Source organism: Myotis davidii, unplaced genomic scaffold (genome assembly GCF_000327345.1).
Source record: "Myotis davidii unplaced genomic scaffold, ASM32734v1 scaffold327, whole genome shotgun sequence".
Taxonomy (NCBI): Eukaryota; Metazoa; Chordata; class Mammalia; order Chiroptera; family Vespertilionidae; genus Myotis; species Myotis davidii.
The window spans coordinates 2,249,468-2,262,442 of record NW_006298628.1 but is presented as its reverse complement, the minus strand read 5'-3'; the positions used below and the strand labels follow the sequence as shown (position 1 = coordinate 2,262,442).

General features: G+C 51.5%; 1 protein-coding gene and 1 pseudogene across 3 annotated transcripts in view; both read right to left on the bottom strand.

Annotated features, from left to right (window-relative positions):
* Nucleotides 1-6,980, bottom strand: part of PHB (prohibitin) — a 13,881-nt gene extending 6,901 nt beyond the window's left edge. For 2 of the 3 annotated variants that reach the window (XM_006774242.2, XM_015570860.1), the window contains exons 1-5: nucleotides 6,905-6,980; nucleotides 4,464-4,578; nucleotides 2,749-2,910; nucleotides 453-595; nucleotides 192-308 (exon numbers count right to left, since the gene is read on the bottom strand). In XM_006774242.2, the coding sequence (XP_006774305.1) occupies nucleotides 192-308; nucleotides 453-595; nucleotides 2,749-2,910; nucleotides 4,464-4,551 (510 nt within the window). In that variant the 5' untranslated portion in view covers nucleotides 4,552-4,578; nucleotides 6,905-6,980. Of the gene's footprint in view, nucleotides 1-191; nucleotides 309-452; nucleotides 596-2,748; nucleotides 2,911-4,463; nucleotides 4,579-6,737; nucleotides 6,878-6,904 lie in introns of those variants that run through there. The other variant, XM_006774243.2, reaches the window with a different exon arrangement.
* Nucleotides 6,981-9,256: 2,276 nt separating this feature from the next.
* LOC102753268 lies at nucleotides 9,257-10,183 on the bottom strand (annotated as a pseudogene).
* Nucleotides 10,184-12,975: the final 2,792 nt, after the last annotated feature.

Genomic DNA, 12,975 nt, shown 5'->3' with positions numbered 1-12,975 from the left:
AAGAGGCCTTGTGAAAACAAGCCCGAGGAGAGGGCCTCACACGGCAAGAAGTTCCCACGCTTTCAAGTCTCACGTCTAGGAACGTGGAAGGCAGGACCCAACAGCGTCTCCCCAGGAACGGAGCCAGGCACCCCAGCACGCACCCCCAGCACGCACCGGGCCCCTCCCTGCAGGCTCCGCAAGGACCTTACCAAGGACACGTCATCCAGGATGAGCCCGAAGGTCGCGGCTCGCTCCGTCAGGTCGTCGCTCACCTGCCTGGAGACCAGCTCTCTCTGGGTGATGAGTTCTCCAGCGTCAAAGCGAGCCTGTTCCAGGGGAGGGCAGAGCAGCCGCTCAGGACAGTGAGGGAGCGGGAAAGGGACCAGAAAACCACCAGCCACATCCCCACGGCCCCTCAGTGACCTCTCGGGGGCCACCCTCGCAGCGCGGGGCGCAGGCCGTCCACTCACCACCACCGACTTGAGGATCTCCGTGGTGATGGAGGGCAGCACCCGCTCGTCGTAGTCCTCGCCGATGCTGGTGAAGATGCGGGGGAGCTGGCTGGCGACCGGGCGGAAGAGGATGCGCAGGGTGATGTTGACGTTCTGCAAGTCTTCGGGCGGGAGGGGAGATGCTGGCGTTAGAAATAAACTCACAGTGGCCTCCGAGGGTCCTCCTACCCCCAATTGGCTACAATTTGTAAGTAGAGTTGCTAATCCGAGAGGGCATGGAGCAAAGATGTCTGGGGTCTTTGGTAGAGAACCCAGCAGAGCACCAGTGAGGAACCTCTTAAAGGCGTCCGGTGACCACGGCTTTTCCGTGTGTCCTGAATGCCCCCCGATATAAGCAACAGGTGCTATGGGGTGTCTGGAACACGGGACGTTTTAAGGAAACAGGGCAATGCTAAGAATCCTAGGGCGAGGCCTTTCCAAGGCCTGGTGCACGTGACCCAGGCCAGGAGCATGCTTTGGAGGGGTTACCGTGGGCCCAGCAGAAATAGTCCACTTTGGACGGAACCAATAGTCCAAAGGCCTGGGCCGCAGTCCCACTCTGCTGGTTACTAATTATCCGACTCCGCTAAGCTTTAGCCAACCTCAACTTAGTTCTCTAAGAAGAGGGACGATTTCATCTGACTTCCAGGCACGCTGAAGGAAACGAACAGAGAAGACATACAAACACGCGGTCAAACGCAACAGATGTTAGAGGCCAGGATCACCTACTGCAGCGGTTCTCAACCTGTGGGTCGCAACCCCTTTGGCGGTCGAACGATCCTTTCACAGGGGTCGCCTTAAGACCATCCTGCATATCAGATATTTACATTACGATTCATAACAGTAGCAACATTACAGTTATGAAGTAGCAACGAAAATAATTGTGTGGTTGGGTCACCACATGAGGAAATGTATTTAAATGGCCAGAAGGTTGAGAACCACAGACCTACTGGTACAGCTCACCTCTCAATACCCAGGCAAAGGACCAAGGAGGGAAACACAATTTCCCCTAACAAGCCAGGCCTGCTCGGAGCTGACGCACGGTCACAGCTGGCTCGCAGTCAACAAGCATATGGACCAAGCACCCCTGGGACAGTTGAACCAGGCAAGGGAAGTGGGAAATGCACAAGCCCCTGATCTCTGGAGTCCCTCCCAACAGTTCTGAAGCTAGGTACAGGAAGTATCCTTAGAACAACTGCAAAACAGCAGAGAAGAAATCCCCAAGAGGTGGGGAGCTGAGACCTAGGCTTTTAAGTTAGAGTTGTTTCTCGATGAACCCACCCCACCTCTGGTTTCTTCTGTGGCAGCAGGCCAGCCGGGCCCTCACAGGAGGCCCCTTCTCTCCCTGGCCAGGGGCTACGGGACAGATGATGCCCTACCGACTTACCCTCCGTCCTCTGCCCGACACGCCGCTCACTCTAAAGTCCCAGTTCAGATAGAAGCTCCTCATGGGAGCCTGCCCGACCCCTGGGGGGCTAGCCGCCCTCCTCTCTGCTCCCGACACGCAGTATAACCTCGGCTCCGGTGCTCACTACACTCTACCTGTCTGTGCACATCTCTATCTCCCTAGCTGGACAGAGCTCCTTAGGGGCCCTGCTTTAGTCATCTCTGAACCAGCCCCAGCCCCTGCCCAGCACAAAGCCAGGCACAGTCACAGGAAGTGCCTATCAGCGGAGGAAGGCATCGAGGGTGACCCCGACATCCACGTGACCCTCTCCTCTCGCTGTGTGGACGTGTGGCTGCTGAGCTGGCACCTGCTACTCCACTCACTGCCTGAGCACCTCTATGAGGATGGGGGGGAACAAGGACAACAACTCGTTTTAGGCTCCCACTGCATAGCCAGTGGCGGGTCGGACACCAGGACACAGCTCCCAGGGGAGTGGGCCTCCGCCTGTGAGAGAACAAAGGGAGGTCAGTGCTGCCGCACACAGAGGCCTTGGGAGGTCAGGCAAAGGGTGAGTCAGCTGCGAGGCGAACAGAGCCGCCCGATGGGTTTATCCAGGGGTCCTGGGGAAGAAGAGCCAATGGGAGGGAGCAGGGCAGCCTCAGATTTCTTTCCAATTGGGTCACAATGTGACCCTTGAAACAGACCTTTGTGTGTTTCTTTAAATGTGCGCAGCTGTCCGTGTGCGCACCTTAAGTACGTATTTCTTGCTATGAATCCAGCTACCACTCTCCAGGGAAAAGATGCCAGGAATTCTTATGTGAAGTTCAACCTCTTGAGGATCCCACAGCAGCCCTTCCACCCTCTCCTGAACCCACAGGCGAGACTCACCTTTGCTACCAGTGATGACGGGCACGTTACGGGGTCGAGAGCGGCAATCAAAGATAATCGGTTTCTGTACCCAAGGGATGAGGAAGTGAGTCCCTTCCCCCACCACGATGTCCTGCACTCCACGGAACCGGTCGAAGATGACAGCTCTGTGCCCAGCATCCACTAGGAACGAGGATAGCGATGGTCAGGAAGTTCCTCTCACCCGGTCACCAAAAGTCACGCCCTGGAAAGGGTCTCGGGGCTTTCTGTTCAAGTATTAAGTCTCCCCTCTCCTGCCCCATCTTCCCGCACTGCTGGTCTCCAGAGGCTTCTAATAGCTATGAATCTAAGCAATCACTTCCTGTCCCATGTGTCTCCCCAAGGACCTTGCTAATAGGTCCTCAGCATCCTTTCTCCTTGGAACAACTGGCTGCTGATTTTCCGATTAACCACCCCATCCCCAAACTCCCATCAACACATGTCCAGAAATCACCTCCCGAACTTCTTTCTAAAATTCCCCGAAGTCTTCACTGCTATCAGTTCAACCTGGTTCCAATTTTACCTCGTGTTCCCAGAAGCAGCACCCCCACTAGGAGAACCCTAAAATCCAGGTGTCCCTCTTTCTTTCCAAAAGCTTTTTTTCCCCCTAAGGTTTTGAGGGGTTGTGGAGTTGTCTGGTTGAGAGATTGGTGATGGTGATTACTGTATAATTATGCAGGGATGAATGGCCACAAAGATCAGAGTGGCCCTAGCTGGTGGGTCAGTGGTTAGAGCATCGGCCCACGGACTGAATAGTTGCAGGTGCAATTCTGGTCAAGGGCACCTACCTCAGTTGCAGGATCAACCCCCAGTGCCCCAGGGGCACATGCAGGAGGCAACCAATCAATGTGTCTCTCTGCCTCTCTCCCTCCCTTCCACTCGCTCTAAAGATCAATGGAGAAAATATCCTCAGGGGAGGGTTAAGAAAACACGGACACTGACCAAACAACACACGAAAAAGGTCAGAGTGTAAAGCTATGCCATGTAAGCCAAGCAGGCTTTTCTGACCCGCTGCTGTATGGACATTATCGTTGGTCCAAACAGCTCCACTCTGAAATGAATCCTCTTGTCGGACATCACCTCTGTCACACAAGAGGCGAGTCCGTCTACTGCTGCTTGCCAACAGTGGAAGCTAGAGAATTTCACAGCTGGAGGGGGGCTTAGAGATAACTAGCTCAATCCCACTGCTGGACCAGGTCTCCCAGCTAAGTGGAAGGACAGCCAGCTCAACCCCCTGCCGCCCTGTTCACAGCCAGGCAGTGCACCTCAAAGGTCTGTTCTCTGCAGTGACCCAGCGGCAGCAGAGCACAGCTCCTGGTCAGCCCAAGGTCACCGCGGGCCTACGGCTCCTGCTGAGCCTTCCCACGGGCAGAGGAGAACAAATGAGATCTCCACTTCAGCCCGACAGCGATGTCCTGGCCGTCGCTGCGGCCTCCGGGGGTGCGGCATCCCTTCAAATGAACCGGCGCAGCTGGAAACATCCAACCCGCAACCAGACTGGGAGGCTCCTTGTCAAGAACGGCTCCAAGAGAACCTCTCGCTAGAAGGACAGGGGCCCTGACGACAATGTGACCGTGTGGTGTGGGAGGGCAGCGAGCCGTCTCGGTCACAAACACATTCACCTTCGGCGGCGCTGCCGCCTGGAGTGTCCCATGGGCTGTGCGACGAACAGAAGCCCTCCAGCAAAGGAGCCTCACCATTATACAAGGCCGAGTTCACCACGCCTCCCGCCACGGCTAAGGCCAGGCCAAATTTGCCAATGGATTCAAACACTTTGGCAGCCATGTCTCCTTCTGCTGGACCCACTCACACCTAAGAGGGTAAAAACAAAACAAATGAAACAACTTGCTCCCCAAATCCTCAGAGCGCGCGCTCTCTGCCACACGATATTCACTTCTCCAGCTGGCTGGTTTATTCCCCATTCCTGGAAAACTGGCACTTCAACTCCTCTGCCTTTTTCTTTTTCCACCGCTTAAGAGGAGGGGTCTAGAGCACTTGGTTAACACATGGGACTGAGGCATGTGCCCGATACCCACAGGGAACTTAGCACCACAATAAACCACCCTCCCATCTTCCGGACAAACAGACCCCGAGAGAGGCTGTGAGGCTGGTTCGGTGCAATTTTGGTTTAGAAAAATAACTCAAAGTGAGCCAGGCCAGTAAGCCAGGACAAGTGAAACAGGGAAACTGAGGTAGGTAGCTAAACAAACTGACAGAGCAATTTCCAAGATACGGAAGGCCACCGTTATAGAAATAACATCTAGGCCTCAGTTGTATTTCGGCTCCAGACCCGGAAAAGCAGCAAAACCAGGTGGGTGATACCAAGACCAGCCGCACTGATTAAGGACCCCCTGCCCCAACACTGACGAATCAGTGAACACCACGACCCTGACGGAGCACACCTAGAAAACTGATGAATATTCTGTTAAAACCCTCCCCTGATACCTCCCCGAAGATACTTGCCTGCAAGAGAGAAATAAAAGCCTCAAGACGAAGGACCCAGCGCATGCTCTCCTTCTGGGGAGCAGCCCCGCCATTCCCTTTCTGCTCTTCTTCCCCCACAGGCATGCATCTTCTAAACCAGTGGTTCTCAACCTTCTGGCCCTTTAAATACAGCTCCTCATGTGGTGACCCAACCATAAAACTATTTTCGTTGCTACTTCATAACTGTAAGGTTGCTATTGTTATGAATCGTCATGTCAATATCTGATATGCAGGGTGGTCTTAGGCGACCCCTGTGAAAGGGTCGTTCGACCGCCAAAGGGGTCGCGACCCACAGGTTGAGAACCGCTGTAATCTAAACCCTAGAGGACCCCACGAGGCTTGCAACCAGGGGAGCAATGGGCAGCAGCCCCTCATCCCAGGCTAACCCCTGAACCTGATCCCAACCCCCCTTTTCCCTGCCTTCCCAGAGAGCTGGGGCAGCCCAGCCTTGGCTCTCCTGTTGCTTCTTCTCAGCTCAGCCCTTTCTCGTTCTACTGTCCCCAGCTTTACTAAATGTTCCCTCAGAGTCCCCTGGACTCATGCTGGGAAATTTTTTCTGCACCAAGTCAAGAACCCACACAGTAGGGGCTGGTCCTAGGCAGACTGGCCCAGGGTCAGGTCCTCTTTCCGGTAACAAAAGAGTGTGCGACACAGTGATTCCCACAGCAAAAAATAGCGAATCGCTAACCTTTCTATAGGGTCTTCTAACAGCAATTTATTTAACCCTCACACCAACCCTTATGCCGTTGATTACTACAGGTGAGGAAACTGAGGCACACCGTGAGGTTACATGAGGAGCCCAGGATCACACAGCTATTTAGTGGCAGAACCAGGATGAGGACCTACAGGTCGAATTCTAGGAGGCACAGCTTAGCTCCTCATCATACGGCTTCTCAACAGTAGGTGTTAAGAATGACCTGGGCCGAAACCGGTGTGGCTCAGTGGATAGAGCGTGGGCCTGCGGACTGAAGGGTCCCGGGTTCGATTCCGGTCAGGGGCATGTACCTGGGTTGCGGGCAATTCCCCAGTGGGAGATGTGCAGGAGGCAGCTGATCGATGTTTCTCTCTCATCGATGTTTCTAACTCTCTATCTCTCTCCCTTCCTCTCTGTAAAAAATCAATAAAAAAAAATATTAAAAAAAAAAAAAAGAATGACCTGGTATGGAAGCGACAGCTGGATGACATTCTGGAACCACATAAGGAAGAGTAAGTGGGCAGGTGGGCTGAGCGGGGTGGGCGGGAGCGCGCCCGACCGAATAGAAGCCACTCCGGCACTTAACTTCTCAACGCTCCGCACCACGGCCGCCATCCGCTTCAGCCTCAAAGCCGCCCTCGTTCCCTCCGGGCCAGAGCTCCTGAGCCTACCCCGACCGCTCCTCGGGCATTTAAACATCCCTTTCCCAATGCCAGGACGCCCAGCCCTGACCACTCAGCCTTTCCACTGCTCACTGCTTCTGGATCATTCCTCACCCTGCCCCCATACACACCTCCCTTACTCTACGCAACTCCTGGCTCGTCCTGGGCTCGCCCCGTACCCGCTTCCCGCGAGGCGGACCCGCGCATACACGCGGTTTTCCCCAAGTGCAAATGGGAGTGCAAGGAGGGGCGGCAGAGTTGCCCAAAGCGGACGACAGGCGGACCCCTCCATTCTCACCTGCTTCTACTCTGACCTCCACAAGGCTTCCCCAGCCACACGTACTGCGCACGCACCAGGCGGCTCCTCCTCTTCCCCGCCCTCTTTCCAAGGTCCGCGCCTCCGATTGGTCGGGAATAGCGCTGTGCATTCTGGGAAGGGTGGCTTTCCGCCTAGTCCTGGTTTCAGGGCTCTTAGCAGATGAACTACAATTCCCAAAAAGCCATGCAACGGCTGACCCGCGCTGAAAAGCCTTTTCTCTTTCGTGTTTAACGCCGTGAGGCTGCCGCTACGCCTTTTGGGGGCTGTAGTTTCTTAGGGGATAAATGCACGTGCCTATTGATGCTAGAACCTCCTGGAAGATGAGCCTTGTAAAAAATAGCTAGGTCTGCAGCTAGTGGCAGGGCTGGGCTGGGAAAATAGACAGCTGATGGAAGCATGGGTGGGCACCTTGGAGAAACTTGTGGTGAAATAACTGTTGGGGTAAGAGACCCTGAAGGAAAACAAGAGGTGATCTTCATTCCACAGCCCTGCCTGGAAACGTCCTGAGAGTCCTGGAACATTGATTACCAGAACCATAAAGAACCTTAGGCCCTGACGGGTGTGGCTCAGTTGGTTGAGCGTCATCTGGTGCACGAAAGGGTCCCCAGCTGGATTCCTAGTCAGGGCACATACCCAGGCTGCAGGCTCCATCCTGGGTCAGGGCATGTACAGGAGGCAACTGATAGATGTTTCTCTCTCTCTCTCTCTCTCTCTCTCTCTCTCTCTATCTCTCCTTCTCCCTCTTGCTCTCTCTGAAGTCAATAAAAACATATTTAAAAGGCGCTCAGGAAGCATCTGGACTAGGAAAGGAGGCACAGAGAGAGGAAGGAATATATTCAAGGTCAAGCATGGATTTAGCAAAGGGGCTTGGCTTAGAGTCCAGATCTTCTCATGGACAGAATGTTTTTAAAACTCATTTGGAAAAGTTGCAAGAATAGTACAAAGAACTCATGTATCCTTTACTCAAAATCATCAACTGCTAAAAATCTGCTCCATTTGCTTTATCATCTGCTCCTTCCCTCTCTACTTCCCTCCCTCCTCATCCTCTCTGTCTCTTTCTCTCATCTACCTTCTGCATTCTATTTTTGTCCATTGACCCAATAATGAACATTATAGTAACCCTCCCACACACACAGGATACAATCTAAGATTAGGTACTGCAGTCATTTCTCATGTCTCTTTAGTCTCCTTTAATGCAAAAAATTTCCTCAGTCTTCCTGTCTTTTATTACATTAAAAAGAAGAAGAAGAAGGATCTTGTTCATTTGGGGTTTGTCAGATGGTTCCTCATGATTAGATTCAGGTTTGGCATTCTTAGCTGGGATACTAACTAAGTGGTGTATGGATATTAAATTTTTATGAAACCTGGTCCATTTCTGGATTCTAGTAGGATTGGATTCTTTCAGCTTCTTTTTCCTGTATTTCTCTCCTCTTCTCTTTGTCCCCATCTGGCACAATCAAATAATCAGAGATATCAAAGGCAGCATTCTTCAGGTGATATGGGTTTGCCCTAACCAATCACATTTTTTCCTCTCGCTACTAGAATGCAAACTACGAGAGCTGAAAGTTTATTCTATTCTCAGAACATAGAAACTGCTCGACACACAGTGTCAAGTTTGGGGGTTTTGGTTAATTTAGTGCCTCAACAAGGCCATCAATGATGCAGTCTTTCCATCTTTAACTCTGCCATCTTCACGTAGTGACTTTTGTCCTCATAATTGTCCCCTAAAGGTCACAAGATGACTGCAGAAGGTCCAGGCTTAATGTTCTCACACCCCGTTAACCAAAGGCCAGAAGGCAGGAAAAGGGCACATTACATTTTGGGTCCCCTTATAAGAGCTATGTAAAGTTTCCCAGAGACACCCACCAGACATCCCCTTATGTGCTGTTGAGCAGGGTTTTATCATCTGTCCACTTCTGACCATTGGCAAAAGAATGACATTGCCTTGTTGGGACTTAACAAATCAAGAGTCAACCTTTGGGATTGGGGAGGGCTTGGCTTCTTCTAAACCACATGACTGCCCAAACCATAACAAATCAAAATGGTGTTTTGTTAGCAAGGGACAGGATGGAAAGAAGGGATGTTGGAATTGCAACCAACGATGTCTGCCACCAGGGCTCTATTTGGGACCAGCTGGTCAATGAGGCCTCTGGGAGGAGATGATGTTTAAGGTAAGATCTAAAGAAATGAGACATGGAAAAGTTTGGGTGGGGTGGGAGGAGAGCATTCAAGAGGGAACAGCACATGCATTTCTTTATTTTCTTTTTTTGTCAAGTCAATATTTTATTACCCCCCCCCCCCTCCCACCCCCCCCCCCGCCCCCGCCACACACACACACAGCTCACGAAGGCAGACACGGGAAAGGAGACTGAGATCTTGTTTTGGGGGCCAGGCTGACCACTGAGTGCTTCTCTTCCACAGCCGGCCTCACGTGAAGAAAGAGCAGAAGCCCAAGCTGATAAGTTAGGAGAGGGCTTGATTTTTACGGGGAGACTTAAGGCAGCGCCACTCCCGCGAGGAGGGGGATTTGTGCAGGAGCATCCAGAAACCTCTCCGTTGTGTGAGGTCCGGTCACCAGTCCCTGAGGCTGTTTGAAAAGCAGGAGGCAGGCAGAGACCAGATTTCCCTGGCGGCTGCTTTTCTTTCCCGGATGAGGAGAATGTTCTCCCAGGAGAACAGGCCAGAGAGAGAGGTCCGGAGCAACTCGGAGCCCAGGAGGGAGGAGAAGGCCCTTCGTGCCCGCCAGCCGGGCAGGGCTTTGGCACAGAAACACAGGTTCGGAAGTCTCTCCTGAAGTCACCGGCCCGCAGGTTCTCCTGCCTGCGGGGCCACACCCGGAGGCTGCGGTGTCCTCAGACGGCTGCATCTGTGGACTGGGTCACACAAGAGATCTTGTAGGACAGCCACACGCTTGCCAGGCAGAGGAAGGTGGCCATGAAGCCGAAGATTGACAGGGGCCAGCTGGTGCAGGTGAGCACACGGTAGAGATGGACCAGGTAGAAGGCGAGGATCATGATCGAGTTGCAGAATAGTGACCACTTTGAAGCATCTGTAGGCACTCTGGCTGATCCACGGAGAGCTCCTCACGCAGATGAAGACGATCAGCAGGCTGACCATCTGCGCCACTTTCAGCAGGGCCCCGTGGGTGCAGGGGTAGACCGGGTCCACCAGCCCCTCCGAGCGCTCGTGCCCTGCGGCCCGCACCGGCCCTGGGTCCCAGCGCACTGCCCTGCTGCACATGGTGCGGACCAGCCGGGCTCCTGCCCGCCGGCTGCCTCCTCAGCACATGCATTTCAGTCACAGCTAATGCACAACGGATAGATCTGGCAGTAAAGAGACAAGGATCTCCTTTTAGATTCAGACAGTTTGTCACTTACACAGACACCGAAGAGGGAAGAGTAGTCAAAGGTGCCAGCTCCTATTGGCCCAGGTGTGGGGCGACATGCAAACAGATGGGCTGGGCGAGAGCTGCACAGATGTTAGCACTTCCTGTGGCGGAGAAGCCATGGTCCCGTGGCAGCTAAGCAGTATTACAGTTTGCAACTATGTGCTTAGTGGGGTGAGGACAGAGGCTTTTCCTTAGAAAGCCTCAGACCCTTTGAGAACCCGGAGGCCATGAGAAACGTCTCACAGCAACTTTCCTGGTACACGGGGAAGTGAGGGGGGAATGTCCGCGCAGCAGCTCCTCACGAGGCCCTCTTGTGTTCCAGGCGGGTCACAGGTGTTCTGCCAAGACCTCCATTCAGCTGGGGTTCCAGTGGGCGGTGCGGAGATGTGTAGGGTGGCCAGGTGGAGCCATTTCCCTACCATGCAAAGACCTTGAGGCAGGCTGGAACTTGGCCCTTTGAAGGAGCTGAATGAAGATGAATGCGGCCAAAGCACAATGAATGGATGAGGGAGTTACAGAGGACTGCGATAGTGAAATAAGCAAACGCCAGATGTTGCAGGCCTTGCTGAAAAGTTTTAAGTGTAGTGAGAAGCCCCTGGAAGTTTCTAAGCACGAGAGCGGGTAATTCCTCCACGGGGAAAACAACCAACCCCACAGAAAAACTGACAGATCCTGGTAGTTGGAAATCCCCAATGAAAGAGCCCAGGAAGGTCGGTTACCCCTAGTGCAATGGTTATTACATTTTTTGATCTTAGGACTCCTTTATATTCTTAAAAGCTATTAAGTCCCCCCAAAGAGCTTTTAAAACATGATAAACTCATTATGTGTTGATATAGTTTTATGAAAAAGAACTATGGCTTCCTCAACATAAATATTTAGTGAGAAGAGTGGCATCGTGTTTTGCTTTTGCAAATCTTGGGTTCTTTGTTCATCCTGTCACAAGTCATGCAGCCTGTGGAAAACTACTGCACACTCAGGAGAGAATGAGAGTGAAAAACGAAAGTAATGGTTTAGTAGTAACATCAAAATAATTTCTTAAAATATAGTTTTATTGATTTCATAGCTGAAAGGGGAGAGAGAGGGAGATAGAAACATCAGCGAATCATTGATTGGCTGCCTCCTGCACGCCCCACACTGGGGATCGAGCCCATAATCCGGGCATGTGCCCTAATCGGGAATCAAACTGTGACCTCCTGGTTCATAGGTCAATGCTCAACCACTGAGCCATGCTAGCCGGGCCCATCAAAATAATGTTGACTTTCAATGGGGAGGAGGGGGCGCGGAAAGGAGACATATGTACTACTGTCTGTAATACTTTAAACAATAAAAAATAAATAAAAAAATAATGTTGACTTTAAGTACCCCCTGGAAGGGTCTCAAGGACCCCCAGGGCTACCTGGACCACATGTGGAGAGCCGTTACCTTAGAGTCAAAGCCACCACAGGACAAGGACTCATGCACTCGCGAACACAAAGCTTCTGACCAGCTTCTTGTATTGCTTGGGACACTAATTAGAGCAAAGTTAAGCTGCGGTTCCAAGATCCCAAAATACAGAAAGAGAAGGAGATAGAAATGAACTTCTCTTTGTCCCACGGGTCATTTATAGACCACTTTCCTTCCGTTCCATTGGCTTGCCACCCCTTAAAAGACTGTCTTCATCTACCCAGGGGCCATCTGGGTTCCAGCTTGCAGGACGGGAAAACGGAGGAAATCCAGGGCAGCGACTTTGTTTTAAGCAAACAAGGCAGGAGCAGCACATAAATTCCACTCTATTTTATTGGTTAAAACTTGGTTACATGACCTCATCTAATCACAGAAGAGGCTGGAGAATGTATTCTTTAGCTGGGCAGCCAAGTAGGCAGAAACAGAGGGTTTGGGGCGCAGCAGCCCGCAGCACCTCACTCTCACATAAGGACAACCAGACGAGGGACAGAAGTCTGTGGTGTGCAACGGAACCCTATTCAGCAATGAGGAGAAATTGCTGACACAAGTCGCACCATGAACGCATCTCAAAACCATTATTCTGAACGAAAGAAGCCAGACACAAAGAGGAAAAATTATATGGTTATATGATTATTTGGTTTTATTTAAATGAAACCCAAGAAAAGACAAATTTAACCCATAGTGTCAGAAGGCGGATTGGTGGGTGCTTGGGACCAGGATAAGGTGGTGACTGATGGCAAAGGGCTCAAAAAGAATTTTTTTTGAGGGGGCAAGAATTTTCTATACCTTGGCTATTGTGGTGATTACATGGGTATAATGATTTATTAAGTTTTATCTAATTACACACCTAAGTAGGTTCATTTTACTGCATGTAAACTATACCTAAGTAACGTTTAAAAAAAACATAACAAAACACGAAGTAGAGGAATAGCTCCTAAGAGCAGAGGTTATTGTCTTTATTCACTGCTATATCCCTATCACCTAGAACAGTGTGTGGCATACAGTAGATTCTGCATAAATATCTGTTGAATGAATTATTGAAAACATAAAAAAAAACTCTTGGAGATTAAAATTGAGATAAACTTTAAAATAAAAATGCAACAGAGGGGCTGGGAGATAAAATTGCTCCCAGAAAAATAAAACAGAAGGATAAAGAGATGGGGATCATAGGAGAGAAAAGTTAGAGAATCATTCAGTTCTGACATCCTGTGAATAGGAG